Source organism: Leptodactylus fuscus, chromosome 3 (assembly GCF_031893055.1).
Source record: "Leptodactylus fuscus isolate aLepFus1 chromosome 3, aLepFus1.hap2, whole genome shotgun sequence".
Classification (NCBI taxonomy): domain Eukaryota; kingdom Metazoa; phylum Chordata; class Amphibia; order Anura; family Leptodactylidae; genus Leptodactylus; species Leptodactylus fuscus.
This window is the reverse complement of record NC_134267.1, coordinates 36,346,615-36,367,610: the sequence shown is the minus strand read 5'-3', so window position 1 is coordinate 36,367,610 and position 20,996 is coordinate 36,346,615. Positions and strand designations below refer to the sequence as shown.

General features: G+C 44.2%; 1 protein-coding gene across 1 annotated transcript in view; it reads right to left on the bottom strand.

Moving 5' to 3' along the window:
• The window catches only part of LOC142197285 (two pore channel protein 2-like), a 32,493-nt gene extending 16,967 nt beyond the window's left edge, over positions 1 to 15,526 (bottom strand). Inside the window, exons 1-6 of the mRNA XM_075267458.1 lie at positions 15,341 to 15,526; positions 11,714 to 11,796; positions 3,032 to 3,146; positions 2,809 to 2,937; positions 1,962 to 2,078; positions 937 to 1,055 (exon numbers count right to left, since the gene is read on the bottom strand). Coding sequence (XP_075123559.1) covers positions 937 to 1,055; positions 1,962 to 2,078; positions 2,809 to 2,937; positions 3,032 to 3,146; positions 11,714 to 11,796; positions 15,341 to 15,439 — 662 coding nt within the window. The 5' untranslated portion in view covers positions 15,440 to 15,526. The remainder of the gene's footprint in view (positions 1 to 936; positions 1,056 to 1,961; positions 2,079 to 2,808; positions 2,938 to 3,031; positions 3,147 to 11,713; positions 11,797 to 15,340) is intronic.
• Between the last annotated feature and the right edge of the window lie 5,470 nt (positions 15,527 to 20,996).

The following is a 20,996-nucleotide window of genomic DNA, read 5'->3' as shown; positions in this document are numbered from 1 at the left end:
TCACAAAGTTCACATTCTCATATGACCCGGATTTGAAATCCACTATTCGTCTAAAATGGAGGTCACCTGATTTCGGCAGCCAATGACTTTTTCCAATTTTTTTCAATGCCCCCAGTGTCGTAGTTCCTGTCCCACCTCCCCTGCGCTGTTATTGGTGCAAAAAAGGCGCCAGGGAAGGTGGGAGGGGAATCGAATTTTGGCGCACTTTACCACGCGGTGTTCGATTCGATTCGAACATGGCGAACACCCTGATATCCGATCGAACATGTGTTCGATAGAACACTGTTCGCTCATCTCTACTTATTACCTACCCACATGTTAGTGTAGGTCAGGGGTAGGGAACCTTCGGCTCTCCAGCTGCTGTGAAACTACAACTCCCATCATGCTCCATTCACTTCCCTGGGAGTTCCAAGAACAACAGAACTAGTATGCATGCTGGGAGTTGTAGTTTTACAACAGCTGGAGAGCCGTATGTTCCCTACCCCTGGTGTAGGTGATACGAGTCTAAATGGTGGGGATCTAACATTGATCATCAGAACAGGATCCCGTAATGGTGCTTTACCCAGTCTATAAAACTGACAAAAACCGCTGAATACTGTACTTTGCTATTTTCGTCTGTCTATACAGTACTGAATAGAGCAGCAACGGTCATGTGCGACCATCACTCCACTCAAATGGCTGACAGGTCACCCTCATTCTTGTGGTGGGTTCGGGTTCTCAGCAGAGGAACCCCCGGGGATCACACACATCACCTAGCCAGTTTAGGGTTAATAAATTGTGTTTGAGGGAAAACTCCTTTGTAGATTAAGGTCATGAGATCAATGGGGTTACCAGCAGACGGATCGCCCCTCCTCCCGGAGTCCTTTGTTACAGCACTAGAATATATGCAATATAGTGAACATTAACCCAAGGATAAATAGTGATATACATTGTTACCTGGGTTCAAAAAGTTTCTGCGCCATCAGTGAAAACATGAGGACACTAAACATGAAAAGGAGGAAGACATAGAGGATCTCTGGTAATGTGTTTCTGATGCTACGGAACGCGCGACGGATCTGCAGATTGTACAGAAAAAAAAAAAAACATTTTCAGAAATCCTCATACCTACCTCAAGAGCCGACTACAGTTATGTGGACTACTAAAGGGATTTACCAACAGTCACAGTGGTAGACTAAAAAAAACGTAATGCTCTGCTTATATGGATCTGTGAGGTGTTTTCTTTTCTTTTTTCTTTACAGTCCCGTTCATCTTTATGGGTGGATTGGTCCATGAACATGAACCAGTGAAAAAAATAAAGCACGTTCTATTTTTTCATGGATCACAGACAACACACGGCCAAGGAACTCATTCTCCTATTAAATCACCCACACTGATAATCCAGAAACTCAGAAGATCTTTGTTCACTTTGCTACAGCGATGAAGTTCAGAGGTCTCAGTGGTGATGGTGCACAAAACGGCCGAGGTCAGGTATTGGATGAGCACAGGTATGAGTGATGTCATCATCACAAGACAAGTAAACAAAGACTAGGGGGGGGGGGGGGCACTTAGCAGGTGAGTATTGGTTATCCTTTATCACATTATCAATCGTTATCTGAATTTTTAAGACACTACATTGCTAAATCTCTCCATTAACAAATACTGGATAGCCTTTACATCTTTATTTATCCATAAATTACAGTGGCATATTAGAGGTAATCCTCCATTTTGTATCTCTTATGTTGTATTCTAATATATATATATATATATATATATATATATATATATATATATATATATATATATATATATATAGTGTATGTCTTATAGGCGGTGGTCACATCACATCAATCTCCAAGATGGATTTTCCCCCAGTCTTGGTTCTGTATCCAATCAGGAAACTAACGGTAACTTGATGAGTATAAGAATCGGTGTCCTATACTTTATATCTGCAGTAGATAAGTGATCGTAACAGAAAATCTTACCTGTCGACTTTCAGCAAAATTCACCAAGTAAATCGGACGCAATACTCTAGACCATCGGACAATATGTATGTGAGCAATGAGCAAGGAGCCATAGATAATCAAATCCACTAAGTTGAGCTGTACATAATAAAAAATAGCCAAATATCTGGGTTACTGTTCTATACATTGTAAAAATTTGATAATCAAATATTTTGAGTTGATACAAAAAATATTTCTGTTTTTTGTATTTTGAGAAGCAACATGCGGGGGGGGGGGGGGAGAGTCATCAAGACTGGAGTATTATACACTAGTCCTGAAGTCCTGATGATCTCTGCACCGCATGTAGAATTAGTCCGATTTATGACAAGACAGAGCTTTGTCATAAATCAGGTGCATCCTCTGGTAGTTTGTGTACCTGACCGCATGCTACAGGCCCTTGCTGCTCCCCTTTTTCATGGAATGGCTAGAAAAGCTGAAAAACGTCACTTAATTTTTATGGCGTAAAAAAAAAAAAAATTGTGTAAAATGTAAATCTTCCCCAGGAAGTTTTAAGCCTTCTAATAAGACATTATTTAAGCATTTACCAACACAACGGGTTGTCCATGCTCCCCAGTGGTTTTTACACTGAATGCCTATCCATAGAATAAGCCATCAGCATCTGATCAGTGGGAGTCCAGCACCTAAGACCCCACATCAATCGGCTGCTCCTTGGAAGCAGATTCGTTCCTATTTAAGTAATAAGCACAGGGTTGCAGTAACCTAGCGCCACTGTTTTTTTTTAAAAAGAGCCACACACACACATATTTAAAAAAACAAAAAATTAGAGTGACTATTAATCCCAAAGAGATAGAATTGCTGGAATACTTACAAATATCGTGACCATTACACAAATATTTTTTGTGTCCTTCCAGAAAACGTTACGAGGAGTGACTTTACTGAAATGTACAAGTCGGCCAAAGAAAGCTAGTAAGCAGAAGACCTCAACTATCGCTGTAGCCTGGAATTACAATAGTACAATTCAGAGATATCAACGCAACACAATTTTCTATCTCTGCATCATATAAAAAACAATCATAGAATTTGATGCTTACCAGAAATGGGAGCTGATAAACTGCAGGTTCTTCAAAAATGGCCAGTGCCAAGTCAACTGTGATACAAATATAGGTGGCAACTTGCATAGCCCAGTGGTTGTAAAAATAGTAAAGTCTAAAAAAAACGCAAAAAAACTATTATACTCTAGACCAGTGGTCCCCAACCTTTTTCCACCAGGGACCAGTTTCAGCAAGACAATTTTTCTATAGCCCAGTGGGGGCGGGGTTAAGCATGGGGGTTAAAAGAAAATGATTTCGCCATGGAGATCCACAAAACACTCACGGGTGGACACTTTGCAAACTCATTCAAATGAATGGGTTTAAAAAGTGACTGCCGGTTTCCGTCTCCTGTCCAGTTTCTCGGGCAGAAGACGGAAACCTGAAAGCGGAGACCAGGGAACAGGTGTGAACCCGCCCTCATGCATACCTCCCAACCGTCCCGATTTCCACGGGACATTCACGATTTCAGTGACATGTCCCGCGGTCCCGGTTGGAGGGAGGTATGTCCCGATTTCAACTCAGATCTGCATCCAGAGGACGCAGATCTGAGTTGAACACATACGCGGCTAAAGCAAGGAGCTGACACAGGTCAGCTCCTTGCTTCGCCGCTGCACGCCGTGTACTGGCTGTGTAGACGTGATGTGATGATGTCACATCACGTCTACAACTGTGTCAGCGAGAGAGAGAGAGAGGTGCGCAGAGAGCGGCGAGGGAGCGAAGGAGAAGGTAAGTGTAATGTGGAACATGAAACTGGGGGCAGATGAAGGAGAGGACGGCATGACACTGGGGGCAGAGATGTGGGGACATTAATCTGGGGGCAGAGATGTGGAGGACATGAATCTGGGGGCAGAGATGGAGTGACATGAAATTGGGGGCAGAGATGGGGGACATGACACTGTGGGCAGAGATGGGGGACATGACACTGGGGGCAGAGATGGGGGGACATGAATCTGGGGGCAGAGATGGAGTGACATGAAACTGGGGGCAGAGATGGGGGACATGACACTGGGGGCAGAGATGGGGGACATGACACTGGGGGCAGAGATGGGGGACATGACACTGGGGGCAGAGATGGGGGGACATGAATCTGGGGGCAGATGAAGGGTGTATATGAAACTGGGGGAGAGATAGAGGGGGGACATATAATTTACGGGTGACTGTAGGAGGATTATACTGTGTGCGGGCACATGAAAAATTAATGAGTGGGCGGAGTCAACACAAAATTGGGCGGGGCTAAATTTGCCACGGCGCGCTACATGCACCGCACATTTTGTCCCTCTTTCGAGTCTTCAAAAGTTGGGAGGTATGCTCATGCCACTGGGTCCATACTTTTATCCTCGGTTGTGAATAAAACGTATGGTTATGTATATTACAGCTTAGTAACTCCATGTGCCTTATAGTAATAGCAGTTAACCCCATCATGTCCCTCACATTAACCCCTGTGTGCTTTACATATGGGTTACTGATATGTGAGTCCGCCGTCTTCTTCATCCACGCCTCCTCTTCCTGCGATGTCCTCGGGTCCTGTCTTCCTCCGGCGCTCGCGAACTGACATTGCAAAAAATTGCAATGTCAGTTCGCGAGCGCCAGAGGAAGACAGGACCCGAGTACATCGCAGGAAGAGGAGGTGTGGATGAAGAAGACGGCACACCCTGAATGCCCGCCCACCGTGCACGATGGGACGATGGGTAAGTTGATCACATTCTTTTTTAGGGTATTATTTTTAAAACTGGGGGGGGGGGGGGGGTAGTTTAATATAACTTTAGTGGTGCCTGAATAACCTTTTTAAAGGCTATTCACGCATATGTGGGGCTCTATCAGCATGATTTTGCTGATAGAGCCCCTTTAAAAAAATAAAAAAAAAAGTTCTCACCTCATCTGAAAAACAGAAAGTTCATGAATTTCAGATTGAAGAGCCGTCTACATGAAGACATAGATGGCAGAGGTGATAAAACCTTGAGTTTAGTGAACTTTACTAGAAATATTATCCAGAAATAACTGGACTCAAAAATGCATTAGAAATTCAGGATCTGATACAGAATAACAACTGTGATGCCAGAACATAACACACGTTACACTTAATGCTGACAAGGTTATACGAGAAACAGTTTGTACTTTGAGAGACTTTATTATAAATCAGTCACCAAAAAAACACCCAAAACCACCGGGTGTACTGTATGGTGTCTTCTTAACACACTGCTGGGCTTCTGACTGTAGAATGAAGTAGAAATAGAGGAGATATATTTTACCTCTGTCATTTATAGGTACTCATCCTTTATGGTTTCCACTTCAACAATAGCATAGAAAAATCTGAAAGTGTGTCCTTAGGCTGATCACGACTAGAGAGGAGTGAGCCGTTTGGATCAAACCAGAATCCACCAAAGTTTTTGAGATGAACTTTTAGGGTCCATCGTCCATAAGCCACTATTATTTGTCTGGAGTTTTTTCAGACTCTATATAATAAGTGGAGGGCTAAAGTAGGAGTGGCAACATAATACACACTATGGCCACTTTTCCTAGGCTATAGTGGCCCGCTGCGCCCTCTTCCAGCCTCCTAGTTGATATCACGTGTTCCAGGACATTGCGTCATGTTGTCGGCACACCCCACCTGGCTACTGAGACACAATCAGTCCCCCAGGGCATATGGTGAAAGCAGTGGCGTAACTAGGAATGGCGGGGCCTCGTGGCGAACTTTTGACATGGCCCCCTCCCCCCCTCGACCGACACCGAAGACCTTGACAGACACCCTCCTACGCATTCCTGTGCATTCTATTATGCCCCATGGTGGCCCCTTCACACAGTATTATCCCCCATAGTGGCCCCTGCACATAGTATTATCCCCCATAGTGACCCCTGCACACAGTATTATCCCCCATAGTGACCCCTGCACACAGTATTATCCCCCATAGTGGCCCCTGCACACAGTATTATCCCCCATAGTGGCTCCTGCACACAGTATTATCCCCCATAGTGGCCCCTGCACACAGTATTATCCCCAACAGTGGCCCCTGCACACAGTATTATCCCCAATAGTGGCCCCTGCACACAGTATTATCCCCAACAGTGGCCCCTGCACACAGTATTATCCCCCATTGTGGCCCCTGCACACAGTGTTATCCCCAATAGTGGCCCCTGCACACAGTATTATCCCCCATAGTGGCCCCTGCACACAGTATTATGCCCCATAGTGGCCACTGCACACACTATTATGTCCCACTGTGGACACCCATAAACAATTATTATACTCTGAGGTCTGCTATGGTGGTAGTTATGCCACTGGGTGAAAGCTAAAAGGCCCAAAGGTGACACTGTAGGAAAGCCAGATGCTGGGAGGGATAGGTGTTTATTATGTTGCAGCACATTCATTTATTAATCTCTGAATTCTCTACACAACTCAACAGTATAATAGTATCGCTTTTGATTTGTGCGGAACAAGTTCAACACGAGACCACCACAAAATGGCCGGTGGACATGCAAAGTCGGCTGTTCTGTCGCCCATTTTGCAGTAGTCTCCTGTAAGAAGAGGAGAACATTGGCCAACGGAGCAGAAGAAAGGCAGTGCTGGATGAATGACAAGGCTGTGCTCAGAGCCTGGGGGGAAGGCTCCCTGTGCTTTCTAAACATAATTAGCATAAAGAAGAAGAGAAATTAAAAAACGGTGGCGTGGACCTTCAAGTTAAAGGTAGGAGATGAATAGCCTTTATAAAGGCTATTCCTACGTGCCTTTAGTTTAAAATCCCTTTAATATTAAGTTATAGTTTGGAGCCTGGTACACATTTTACATTGGGGCCCAGGAACCTTGCGTTACGCCTCTGCCTGTCACCATTTCTGACATGTCTATTTTAGTAAACAATTGTGCATCTTGTCTTAAAGGGGTTGTCCCATCTCAAGGATCCTATCTATACTGTTCACAGAGGAACAAATGACACTATCTGCCCAAAAAAATAAACACATAAAATTTCACTTTTATTGATATCCTTTAAAACCAATCCAAAAAGTAAAACAAAATGATTGTGTTCCACCTGTTCAGTCCATACAAAAGTGAAGAAATAACTAGGGAGGGGCAATTGTATATACACCTATATATGCCCTATAGGATATTGAAACCCTCACTCCCTAATAAACCACAGTGGCTTTTTTCCAAACAGCAACTTGTGAACAGGACCCAAAGCGTGAACTGCCAGCAAATCACTCCCCCCCTCTGAGGTTACTGGCCTATTGCCACGCCAACAGAGAGGAGAGAGGCACTGACAGTCAGGTCACCGTACAAATGCTGAACTGGATGATAAGTCCACTGACTAACTGGGAATTTATGACCCTACGCAGCGTTTCTTCTATTAAAAAGAGTCATCAGGGGTCTTTTTCTCACTTCACAAAATAAACAGCTTAACACTGTAACACATGATAGCGGTGTGGTGTGCTGACCGCTGGCAGGACCGCCGCTCAAAGATTCAGCGGTGAGTTGCCCTGCTCCACACAGATCTTTTAAACCTCCTACTCCGCCCTCCAGGCTGTTGTGATCCAATCTCCATCATGCTGAAAACACACCTCTTCCATGTCACTCCCCTAGCCCACGTGGGGCACATCTCCCTCATGCATTACAATGTACCACCCACTAGGCTGAACTTCAGTCCAAGCGCAGAGGATTATACCGTTCTGTTTCTTCACACATGCGCATTACATTCTACATCGTGCCAAACCTTTTCACAGTCAGCACGCTACCAATATACGGTACCTGCGTCTATGCATGTGAACGGCCCCCATATTCTAAAGCGCTACCAAGCCTGGATCAATAGATCCACATACATATTAAAAAAAACTAAAAAAAAAAAATTTTTTTTAAAATTTCTTTTCTTTTTCTTTTTTTCTCCTTTTCCCTTTCTTCTATCCTCTTTTTGAGTGTTATTGGGACGTATCCGGGAACAATTATCCCCCTAAATAGAGCGCCCCTTTTATATATATACCAAAAATACATGAGCAAAGGTAAATATCACCAATAACCAGATATAACAACCTAAATGCTGCAGTCATTAGTAACATGCAGCAAGAGGATGAAAAGGGGGAGAACTAAGGTGTGAAATAGCAGACCTGTAAGAATATTGAGTAGGAGAACCATATTATATTGGGACAACAGCATATCATGCCGGACACGTTTATGTAAAATAGATTCCATCTGAATAGTCTAAAAGGTTTTATTCAACACCATGCGTTATCTCATTGGAAAGCCAATCTAAGAGTACCCATATGCAGAGTTAAATGTCCGTGTAGGCACCATTCTAAGAAAAAGGTGTTTTATTCTATAAAGCAAGTAAAGTCCAGTTGTTCGTTCAGTCCCTTTGGTGATATAGTGTCTAGTTTAAAAATCCATTTTGCCTCCTTTTTCAATATGAATCTGTCCCAATCACCCCCCCTGGGAGGTGGCTTCACAACTTCTATCACCTGCACCTGTACCCCATGCATATCTCCTGCATGACATGCAGAGAAGTGACGTGCAACGGGGGTATCTCTACCATTCTGTATGTCACAAATGTGGTCTCGTATACGTCTCCTCAGCTGTCTTTTGGTTTTCCCTACATATACAAGTGGACATGGACAACTAAGGAGGTACACCACCCCCATGGTAGAGCAGTTGGCAAATTCCCTACATTCAAAGATAGCCCCCGTGGATGGACTAGAAAACCTAGGGTTACTGTTAACAAAGGGGCACGCAGTGCACCTGCCGCATTTGTATGTCCCCAAAGGCTTACACTGTGTAAGCCAATTGCCATCTTGCAGGGCTCTAGGTAGGCAACTATGCACTAATCTGTCCTTCAGATTCTTTCCACGTCTAAAGGTGACATTTGGTCTATCACCGATCTCATTTGCTAAATCCGGATCTGCCTCCAAAATACTCCAGTGCCTAGATAGTAATTTTCTAACCTCGCCATGATGCGTATCAAAATTACCAATAATTCTGACTGGACCCTTTTCCTCTGTTCTGCTACGAGGTACCAATAGCTCCCTGCGTTCTGTTCTTCTTGCCCTATCAAAAGCTCTTTTTATGACAGGCTTAGGGAATCCCCTATTTGAAAATCGTGTAGAGAGTTCTTCTGATTCACATAGGAAGTCTGTGTAAGTAGAACAATTGCGTCTGGCCCTTAAAAATTGGCCCACCGGAATCCCCTTCTTAAGGGGCTCCGGATGACAACTTAGCCAATTCAAAAAGCTGTTTGTTGATGTAGCTTTCCTATGGACCACTGTATTTATCCTTCCATCCCTCTGACGGCTCAGTCTCAGATCTAAAAATGTAATGGAATCACTATTAAATTCTGCCGTGAATCTCAATCCCAAATCATTCATATTGAGATTCTCCACGAATAATTCAAATTCCAGTTTCGACCCTTTCCATAGAATGAGAATGTCGTCGATATATCTGATCCACAGATCAATATGCTCTGACCAATTGACATTGTCTTCTGAGTGCACTACGGTTTCCTCCCACCAGCCGAGGTATAGGTTAGCGTACGTGGGGGCCACCGGGCTCCCCATCGCTGTACCCCTCAGCTGGTGGAAGGTCCGCCCCTCAAATGTAAACACATTTCTTTCTAGGATGAAACTCAACAGCTGTAGGACAAAGGTGTTATGGTCCCACAACTGTATTTTCCTTGATCTAAGATAATAATTGATAGCCTCATACCCTTTAGCATGTGGGATGGAGGAATAGAGCGCCTCGACATCCAGACTGGCAAATGATGTACCCGCCTCTAAAACCACACCCTCCAATTTATTAAGAACATCCATACTGTCCCTAGTATAGGAAGCCAGACCCAGCACGAATGGTCTTAAAATCGTGTCCAGATATTTACTAGCATTTTGGGTCAGGCTTCCTATCTGGGACACAATGGGTCTGCCCCTTAATGGGGCAACCCCTTTATGAATTTTTGGTAGGGTGTAGAAGGAGGCCATGACTGGATGTCGAGGCGCCATGAAGTCCCTCTCACTTTTGTCAATAAGTCCCTTTTGGAGGGCATCCTCCAAAATGGTCCTGAATTCCAAAATAAACCCATGAACCATTTCTTTCTCAATTATGGTATAACAACTAGTATCCTTAAGAATAGACTAACACATGTCAGTGTATTTCTCCCTGTCAAGGGCCACGACATTGCCCCCCTTGTCCGCCGGTTTAAGGACCAAATTGTGATCCTTCTCTAGACCAAGCAGGGCAGCCATCTCCTCCCTATCCAGGTTTGACACACCAAATTTTTTGCCTGTCTTTTCCATCTCTCTCAAACTCTTAGTAACTAACTGGACAAAGAGGTCAATGTGGGCAGATAGTGTCATTTGTCCCTCTGTGAACTTTCTAATATACACACATTTGTTTGAAATCAGTGAATTCCTATCTATACTGGTAGCTTATGTAAATTGAAGACTTTTTCTAAATATATCGCTTTTGCAATACTGCTTTGTTTGCCTGCTATGTGAAATTATTCCTCCTATTGTTTACACAGCTTTTCCATAGCGCCAGACCTGTGTGACAGGACGAGTGATGTCACTCACTGCTCTCACTGTTATCTACAGCTTTGCTGGCAGGACAATCAGTTCAGCTAATTGTAGTTTGCTGATAAAGCTCTGTCTGTTATCTCTCTATGTAAACACACAGATAACACTGAGTCTGTTCTCTACAAGCATGTGCATATTATCTGATCTGCATTTATATAAGATTTCTAGTAATCATAAGTATGTGATACTTCATAGTGTCTTGTTTAGCAAGCTGGGAGGGAATACAGGAAGTGAGAAGAGGAGACAGCAGGCAAAGCTGCTGAAACAAGAAGATGGGAAAACCCCTTTAACTTTGTGTACAGTTACTCTTTTATTCCGGCTACAAATTTAGACATAAATGGACAACTGGGCGTTACAACTAGCCAATCTTTGCTGCTTTTTTAGAAGATATATCGACACAACATACAGAAAACATCTCCAGAATTGTTATACTATGAGGAATGCAAGTATTTGCTGAAATAGACAGGTCAGGAGAGGAGACAGGTCCTTCTTAAAGGGGTTTTTCCTGGCAACTCGCCTATCCTTAGTGCTCCGTTGTCTCACACACATCACAGTTCTTTACCAGCGACCTCAGAAGCCACTGAGCCATAAGCTCTTTCTGCAATACGGCACTGGCACAAGGCGTAAAGGGCACCAGTAGCAGACAACGGAGCGCCAAGGACAGGTGAGTATGCTTTTTATTTTACAACTCCTTCAGCCACTCCAGGGGTTGTTACAATTACTGGAAAACCCTTTTAACTAAATTAAAAAATAAAATTATGTGTTTACTGTGTGATGCCCCAAAGTGTATCCTCAGTGGCATAACTAAAGTCTTATGGGCCCCACTGCAATGTTTTGTCTGGGGCCCCCTACCTCATCCCTTCAGTGAATTCTTGATAGTGAAGGTTACAGGAGCTAAGGAGTTTAATCCACCTTAGTGTGGTTAGGGTAATCTGTGGGTCTCCTTGGTTTATGGGCCAGATGGAATCTGCAATCTCAATACTGATGCCAGTGCTTATGGGCCCCCTAAGGCTCCTGGGCCCAGGTGTGAGTGCACCCTCTGAACCCCTTAAAATTACGCCCCTGTGTATGCTATAACTAAGGTATCAATGTAAGTGATGTTTAGCTTTACAAAGATTGACTCACATATGTATTATAACTTACCTGACCGCTTCCGGGGAGGTTTCAAAAGGAATGTTTCTGTTGTACTGAGCATCATAAACATAGGCAGCAGCCAAGAGTAGCTTCTGAAAGAAGAATAGTTCTATAATATAGGGCGGACTGCGGAAACTCAAGAAAGCAAAATTATAGTTCAGATTATAAGAGACAAGGCTAAAAACATTTAAGGTCATATTCATACAGCAGATTTCCCACCATGGAATCGCTAGCAGAAAACCTGCAGAATGCTACCATATCAGCAAACTGGATGAGATTTACAAGACCTGTTTCACACACTTTTTTATGGCTTTTGACCCTTTGCATTGCAATGAGTGAAACCTTTGGCAAACCTGCAGCAATTATGCTATAGATTCACATCAAAGCTTACACTATTTGGTATAGTTTTTGCTGACGCACAGGTCCACAGCTGCGTATTAGGGTATGGTGGAAAGAAAAGTATCTAACATACCTAGAAATTTGCACCAAATATATCAAACCTAGTGCACAAGCTGTATATCATTTGCACCACTGTCTCCTAAAATGACACAAAGCACCAATAATCAGACTGCACACCGCAAAGTTATCCAATATCCCTACAGATGTGGAAGATTACATGTTGTGGAGATTCTTACAGGAGACTCCTATAAAGCTTTTCTCAACTACTAAATAATACATCAGACTGGAACCAGCCCTACTTCTAGCACCCCTAACAATCAGCCGCACCAGAACTAATACTGTGCCCAACATTATGTAGTGGTATCATTCAAGCAAATGCACCATGACTTCCATAAATGGCTTATTTGGGATTTGGGAGTTGGACCTTCACCAATCTTGATTGACAACGAAGTTGAAGTCCTGAATTACCTCTTTAAAAAGGATGTCATAGGCTAGGTTCACATCTGCGTTGGAGATTCCACCGCAGATTCTGCCTGCACAGAGGACATTTCTCTCTGTCGGTTAACTGGTGGGAACCCAATGGACGCTCAACAGACCCTATTATAGTTTATGGGGTCTGCTGGTATCTGCTTTTATAGCAAATGGTCTCTCTGCCATTCGGGTCACTATACGGCCCAAAATGATGGAGAGACTCTAGTGTGAATCTAGTGTAACCGATGGGGAGCAGGTGCAGCTATGTTAAGCACTATGCTGTGGATGGGGATGCTAAGGGCTCGTTCACATCTGCACCCGGTCTCCATTCATGCAGGTTTCCGTTTCCTGCACAAAACTGAGCAGGAGACGGAAACCTGCAGGACTCTTTCATACCCATTCATTTGAATGGGTGAGAAAGATGTCCGGCCGTGAGCGTTTTATGCTCTCCGCCGCGAAACTGTTTTTTTAAAATTGGACACAGTGTCGGACATGCAGTACTCTGTGTCTGGTTTAAAAAAAACGGTTTTGTGGCGGAGAGATTAAAACGCTCACCGGCGCACACGTCCGGACCCGGTCTGACAGCTTTCCGTCTTCTGCATGCAGAACGGACTCCGGGCGCTAGTGTGAACCCAGCGTTACTTGAATAGGAGCCGCTCAGACACTGCTGTAACAGCTGATCTGTACAGAGTGTGGGTGCCAGACAACTCCTTTGACTATGAGATCATCCTATGTGTCCCCAGCAGGTGCATTCACACTGAGTGTACACTGACTGATTCTGAACGTTAAAACAACGCCGGCATACGTGCGCTCCCCATTGAAATGAATGGGCTGCTTTTTTCCCTATTGGTTTCAATGTGATACGCGCGTATCACATTGAAACCAATTGGGGAAGAAGCTAAAACATCTTGATAACTCTTGTTCATTTGCTGGTAGGGTGCTGTCTGTTTTCGGATTTTTTTTTCCCCCTTTTTTTTTTTTTTTTTTTTTTAAATAATTCCTATATTCCCACAATTCCTTTTTTGTCATGGATCCATAGACTTTCATTGGTGTGATGCAACAGTGGAAAAAAACTGAACGTTTTCTTTTTCACAGACCAAAAACATTTGATCAGTAATTTGATGAGAATGGATACACATGCCATCCGCAAAAAATGTGGGCGGGATATGTAAATGTGAAATGCGGAGGTGTGAATTAGGTTTGTCATAACACACTGTTTAACCCTATTCAGCGCCATTTCTGATACTGAAACCGCTGTAAGAAAGTGCAGGAATTTTTTATTCTTTTAGCACACGGATATCAATATGAGGCTGAGGCCACACATTGTGGAAAAACTGAGGTTTTTTTGTTGCAGATTTTGCTGTGGCTAAAGCCAAGATTGGCTTCAAAGGAAATGGGAAATATAAAAGGTAGCTGGGAGTTCACACGGTATAAAGTGGCGCGCAATCTGGCACGTATACGCATGTCAGCAATTACAGGCACAAAATTACGCGCCGTATACAATTGTAACCCCCATTGAAATCAATGGGATATTTTTGAGCGCGTAAACTGCTGACACGCGTATATGTGCCAGATTGCGCACCATTTTACTCCGTGTGAATTCGAGTCAGTTCACATGGTGGAAAATGAATAGGAGATTCCTCTTTATTTTCCACTGCCAGCTTTTTCGCATGGCTAGCCGCCATGGGATGAATCAGCATTCCGTCGCGGCTTTCCGCTCCTGATCAGGCCAGGATGAATGGGCCTAATCAGGAGGGAGTCTTGAGCCGTGGGCGGTATCTCCGGCAAGATCGAGCAGAAACGCTTCTTTTTTCCACCTCTTGCTGCGATCTCTGCTTCCCAACAGGAGGAATCTGCTCCAGATTCGGGGACAGAATCCTCTGTGTGAACTGACCTTTATACTTCTCCCTCCTGCTAAAACCACTCCTGGCTTTGGCTCAAAAAACTACATAAAAATCTGCAACAACAAAAAAAAATTCAGCTTTTCCACAAGTCACCTCAGGCTTTGGCAGATTTGATACGGATTCCAATGTCTTTTCTATGTTGTCTGAACTTAGGCTTTGTGTATCACATCCAAAAAGACATACATTTATTTTGGGGATTAAAGCTCAAATGTCACCAGTTAGGAGAGGGTTAACGGACTGCAATCAAATGCATATGAAGAAAAGGGGGGGAGCAAGCAAAGATTTAAGGAAAATGAGATTCTGGACTGGACAAATTCCTAAGAGAGAGAGAGAACACTTCACTATCTGCTAATGTTTAGTGAATTCATTACATTGTAACAAGTCAGCAGTTTTGGATCAGTCCCACTGTCACCACCTAGGATGAGATGTTAGGGATTCACATTCTAACCAGTGACCATGGAATTCAATGACCTGACTGCTAGATCTTGGGCTATAAACTAGTTTATGAACTTCAGCTGCAAGGATCATACACCCTAGAGGTCTACTAAGACTTGTTAGAAACTTCAGCTTCATTCTAAGGAAGTTTACCTAAAAAACAGAAGTAAACAATGGAAAGTGCATTTCCTGCAGCAGCAAAATGAACAGAGGGAGAGGTGAACACAAAGTAATATGTCAATTTTTAGGATCTGTGCAAACAATCCCATGATTCACTTCTGCAGCAGATAATCAAAGCCAACTGGATGCCCCATACCTTATAATATCACACTAGTGCCTACCCCAGAGCATAAACAATACACTAAAACAGAGGGTGCATCCATTATACAGCCAGATATTACAACACCAAGCAGCAGAGCTCTCCTACCTCGTCGGGATCTTGCACTTGGACGCTGCATCCTCCTTCTGTCCCGTTATTTCCACTGATGTTGACATCAGGATCACTTTTCACTGGACCTTCTGACATGATTTAAAGGGATACACCTAATGTAGAAATAAAGAGCGGATTCTAGCAATGTCTGTCCTAAAATCTCCAGTCTGGCAGGGTCCAGCCCCTAAGAAGCCGCCTGTGCAGAGTATTCAAGTTTAGATGCTAAGTAAGTTAGGAGCTCCCCGTCCTGCAGGCTGAGCTGGAGCCCGGTCACGTGACCGAACGGAAACCACTCAGCAGGATTGAGGGGACAGCTCGGATTTCACCTTCCGCAGAAGATGAGCGGACCCAGAGATAATAAACATCAGCCCCTTCATTCATTGCTTGCTGCCTGTGGTTTGTGGCTGTCAGATGTAGTCTGAGAATAGGGAAGTGTGCAGACTGTGCTTCTAATGTCACTTTCATTGCCTGCTTCTCTGTTGATATAGACATCATGGTATAAGGAAAATGTTTGTTTTTGTACTGTGTTAGCCATACCCATACCTCCCAACTTTTGAAGAACTGAAAGAGGGACAAAATGTGCGGTGCGTGTAGCGCGCCGTGGCAAATTTAGCTCCACCCACTTTTATGTTGACTCCGCCCATTCTCATTCATTTTTCATGTGCCCCCATACAGTATAATCCTCCTACAGTCACAATTATATGTCCCCCCTCTATCTCTCCCCCAGTTTCATATACACCCTTCATCTGCCCCCAGTTTCGTGTCCCCCCTCCATCTCTGCCCCCAGTTTTATGTCCCCCCATCTCTACCCCAGATTCATGTCCCCCATCTCTACCTCCAGATTCATGCCACCTATCTCTGCCCCCAGATTCATGTCCCCCCATCTCTGCCCCAGATTCATGTCCCCCATCTCTACCTCCAGATTCATGCCACCTATCTCTGTCCCAGTTTCTTGTCCCCCCATCTCTGCCCCCAGATTCATGTCCCCCATCTCTGCCCCCAGATTCATGTCCCCCCATCTCTGCCCCAGATTCATGTCCCCCCATCTCTGTCCCCAGATTCATGTCCCCCCCATCTCTGCCCCCAGATTCATGTCCCCCATCTCCACCCCCAGGTTCATGTCCCCTCCATCTCTGCCCCCAGATTCATGTCCCCCCATCTCTGCCCCCAGATTCATGTCCCCTCCATCTCTGCCCCAGATTCATGTCCCGCATCTCTGCCCCCAGATTCATGTCCCCCCATCTCTGCCCCCAGATTCATGTCCCTCCATCTCTGCCCCCAGTTTCATGTTCCACCTCAATGTGTACACACAAAAAACACTTAAAACTCACCTTTTCCTTGCTCCCCCGCCGCTCTCTCCGCAGTCTCGCTAACACAGTTGTAAGCACGTCTACACAGCCACTAGCCGGACTGCAGTGGCAAAGCAAGGAGCTGAGCTGTGACAGCTCCTTGCTTTAGTCGCGTATGTATTCAACTCAGATCTGCGTCCTCCAGACGCAGATCTGAGTTGAAATCGGGACATACCTCCCTCCAACCGGGACCGCGGGACACGTCACCGAAATCGTGAATGTCTCGCGGAAATCGGGACGGTTGGGAGGTATGGTGTTAACCATACAATTAAACAACAAAGAATGGACCTTCCCGTGCCAAAACATTTCTGCCAGGAAGATCATAATATCACCAATGACATAAAAATTTTGATTTTGAGAGGGAATTTTAAATCAAGGAAACAGAGACGGATTTATGAGTACAGGTGCGTGACCCTATTTAACACTCTGGATAATGGAATGAATGCATCACATGGGTTCATGTCATTCTATACAAATCACTGAACTAAGACAGCCATAAAGATAAAGGACCTGGGAACTGTGAATTGTTTATATTTATATGTATATAGTAATAAGCCTCTTCCCCCTCCCTCCTGAAATCCTATCCCTATGTGTCCAGTTGTACATAAATATGCAGCCTGCAGAAAGTGATTTTAGATATATCTGAAGAAGAAGCCGAGAGCTTCGAAATGTTATATTCTGTCATCATTATGAGTTAGCCATTAAAAAGGTATCACCTACTGATATAGACATGTTCACACATTGCAGTGTAGAAAACAAAAGTCTGGATACCCTGTGGAGCGGCCACAAAAACTTATGCCCTGTTCACATCTGTGCGTTGTATTTGCCTGTTGCGAATCCGTCTGATTCGTCAAAAAAATATTGTCTTTTTTTGGAAGATCCATTTTTTTTCTTTTTCCCCTTGTCTTCCATATGCAGAGAAGACTAAAGAGGGAAAAACGGATTGCAAAATGGACACACATGATTACCATCCATTTATAATCTGTTTGTTTTTGCCTTTTATAGACCTTAATGTTAAAAAAAAAAAACAAATACGTTACTGTCCGTCGTGCAAACTTGGATGGAGCATGTCTCCGTCTATGGCAGAATGTCTCAAACGCACACCTGAAATCTATGGGTTTGTAAAAGGACCCGTTCTATAGTCAGTATATATAATCTTCTGACGACTCACAAAAAATGATTAGATGTGGAGACACCAAACACACATGTGAACCCGGCCTTAGGCTGGTCTTACACGACCGTAGTGGTTTTTGCGGTCCGCAATTTGTTAGTCAGCAACACAAAATTTCATTTCATGAAGTCAGCTGTTGTTCCATCGATTGCATGCATCTAGTGTGTTATACCGCACAGATCATCATGATTTTATGAACTTTGTCTACAATCAATAAAAGTTAAGTTTTATTCAAGGAGCTATGGCTGTGCTGGAATTTTACTTCTGAACGTCTGGACACATGTAGGAATAACCTTAACAAAGGCTATTCTTCTCCTATCTTTAGATGTCTTCTCCGCGCTGCCTTTCTGTAGATGTCCCAGTTTTCGTCTGTATGCAAATGAGTTCTCTTGCAGCACTGAGGGCGTCCCCAATGCTGCGAGAGAAATCTCCAGCGCCGCCTCCATCTTCTTCAGGAATGGCCTCTCTGCACGTCTTCTTCCGGAGCTGGGTTCAAAGTTCTACGCATGCGCAGTCGGCTCTGTGGTTGGGCCTTGGGCAGAGCCGATTGCGCATGCCCGCCTAGTGTAAGCGGCCATTTTCTTGTGGCTGCCGCTAATGCGCAATTGGCTCTGCCCGAGTCCTCATAACGTCATTTCACTTGCCTTCCTCAACCACCAATGTTACATTTGAATAAAACACAATACTGAACCATGTTCCCACGGACCGGCAGGCTCCGACTGTAATGTCTGCGGCTCAGCACTAATTGCACTTCCCTGCCACAGACATTATCAGCCAAAGGCACATTAGTGACCCTGATATTTCACCTGGCTTTTGGAATGGGGACCAGCCACACACTGCTTAGCAGTGACACAGTTTCACAGGAGGTGGCTGAGGCCCACAGAGCTTCTCACCAAGGGTCTGTTTACACTGAGTTTTTTGGCAGCGGATTTTGACGCGGACTCCGCCTCAAAATCCGCAGCCAAAAATGGCCCCCATTGACTTCAATGGGAGAAGCTCGCTTCTTTTTTCTGTTAGCTACCCTGTTTCCCCGAAAATAAGACATCCCCCCCCCCCCCTTCAGCTTCTGGATCACATACAACCGGCAGTCATGCCGGCACTCCGCTAATTGTTCCCCGCTTTGTTTGCCGATTGTTCCCCGCTCCAGCCGCTGCATAAAACATCCCCCGAAAATAAGAAAGGTCATATATTTTGTTAGATAATTAATTATAAGAACATGCCTTATTTTCGGGGAAACAGGGTAGTAGCGGAAAAAAGAAGCGAGCTGCCCTATCTTGCTGCGTTTTCCGTGGCGGACTCAGCTGCGGCGTGACACTCCCTCCCGATCAGGCCCATTAATTCAGGCCCAATCCGGAGCAGAATGCTACGAGGGATGCCGATGCACTGCATTTTCCGCCTTGTGAACAATACCCTAATGCAACTATTAAGTTCTATTGTCCAGCTGCTGTCTTGTCTGCTATAGTCTAAATATCTTATAAAGAGCCCTACAGCAAAGTCTCCAGTGTTTGTGTCCAGTAGGTGTCCTGCAAAGAAGACAGTGTGGCTGGGTGGCTGCTCTGGCACGTAGATGCCAATTTCATAAATTATATTAGGAAGTTAAATGAATTTGTTTAGATAGATACAAATACCTCTTTATATCCATGAACAATCCCTGTAATGGTAGATATATGGTTTAATTTTAGCGATAAATTCTCAGTAATGAATTTTGCAACTGAAAACTAGACAATATTGAACAAAAAACCTCCATGCGTCCAGTGCTTTCCAATTCAATTTTGGAACTGCCCCAAATGAATCCACTAACATCAAACATAAGCTGTCCACTATATTTTGGAGCATTGGGACAGATTCATCAAGACTGGCGTATTATTGTGAGCATTGTGATGGAGAAGGATTCGGCAGATTCATGATGACGCACGGACTGTCAGTAAGATAGATGGTGCGGATTGTTTTAGTGCATTTTGGTTGCATAATAGTACAGCTTGTATTTTCCAGTGAAATGCTGAAATATTGGCTCCTTAAAGGTCCCTATTTTTGATATTGGAGTGTGAGAAGGAGCGCCATCGGAGATCCTTCCTCCCAACCACGATCAGGCTGTATAATCAACACCAGGCTAAGCGGAGATCACTCCGCACAGAGAACTAAATGATCCTGAAGTTCTTTCTTTTTTGTTATGACTCTTATGTCCGGTTCACACTAGCGGTGGATTCTGTTCGGAAGGAGTCCTCATGAGGACCCCCCCGGACAGAATACAATCGCAACTGCATGCGCTGAACAGTTAAAGCACACGGACCCCATAGACTATTATGGGGTCAGTGTGCTTGACTCGCACTGCCCCCATGAATCACCGAGCACTAGCAGTCTACATAGACCGCTATTGTGAGGGGGCGGATTATGACGTGGATTCAGCGCCAAAATCCGCCCCCTCTTGCCCCGTGTGAACGGGGCCTTAAAGGATTATCTTATTTTATCTTACGTTAGACCTAAACTTTTTTTTAATGTAAAAATGTGGTGCATTTTAGTTCACACGGCGGAAACTGAAGAATACTTGAGACAAACTGATCAGCTGCTGAATTTGTGGCAAGATGGAGCAGGTCACTTTCATTTTAGGGTCCTACTTTGATATCTGACTCCCATTGAAAACAATGGGAGGTAGAATCAAGTCAGAATTAGGAGCTGATTTTTGAAGTGGAAAACACCTCGAAATCGACGCCAACTTTCTATGTGTGAATGTAACAAAAGCGTCCCTCTTTGACAGTCGAAAAAGTTGGTGGGGAAAGCGATTGCCCCTTCATTTATTTCTGTGAGCCTCCTAAATGTTCTAGCAAGAGTTGGTAAGTATACATTATTTTCCTATGGAGGAGAAAAATGACAATAACAACGCAAATGTGTACAAAGGCTAACTCAGGATGCGTTTTTTGAGTATATGAAAAGCACTACATTACAATGATTTTATTTTTGCATTTTTGACATGACACGGGAATGTATTGGTGACCATTACAAAACTGCAACTGGCTCCCAATAAATGGGTCAGGGTCGTTCACGAAACACATTAGGGCCACACAACGTCCCGACAGCTTACAGAAGAAGAAGGGCTCCAACAAAATGGCCGCCAGATAGGAGTTCGGTAGCAGCG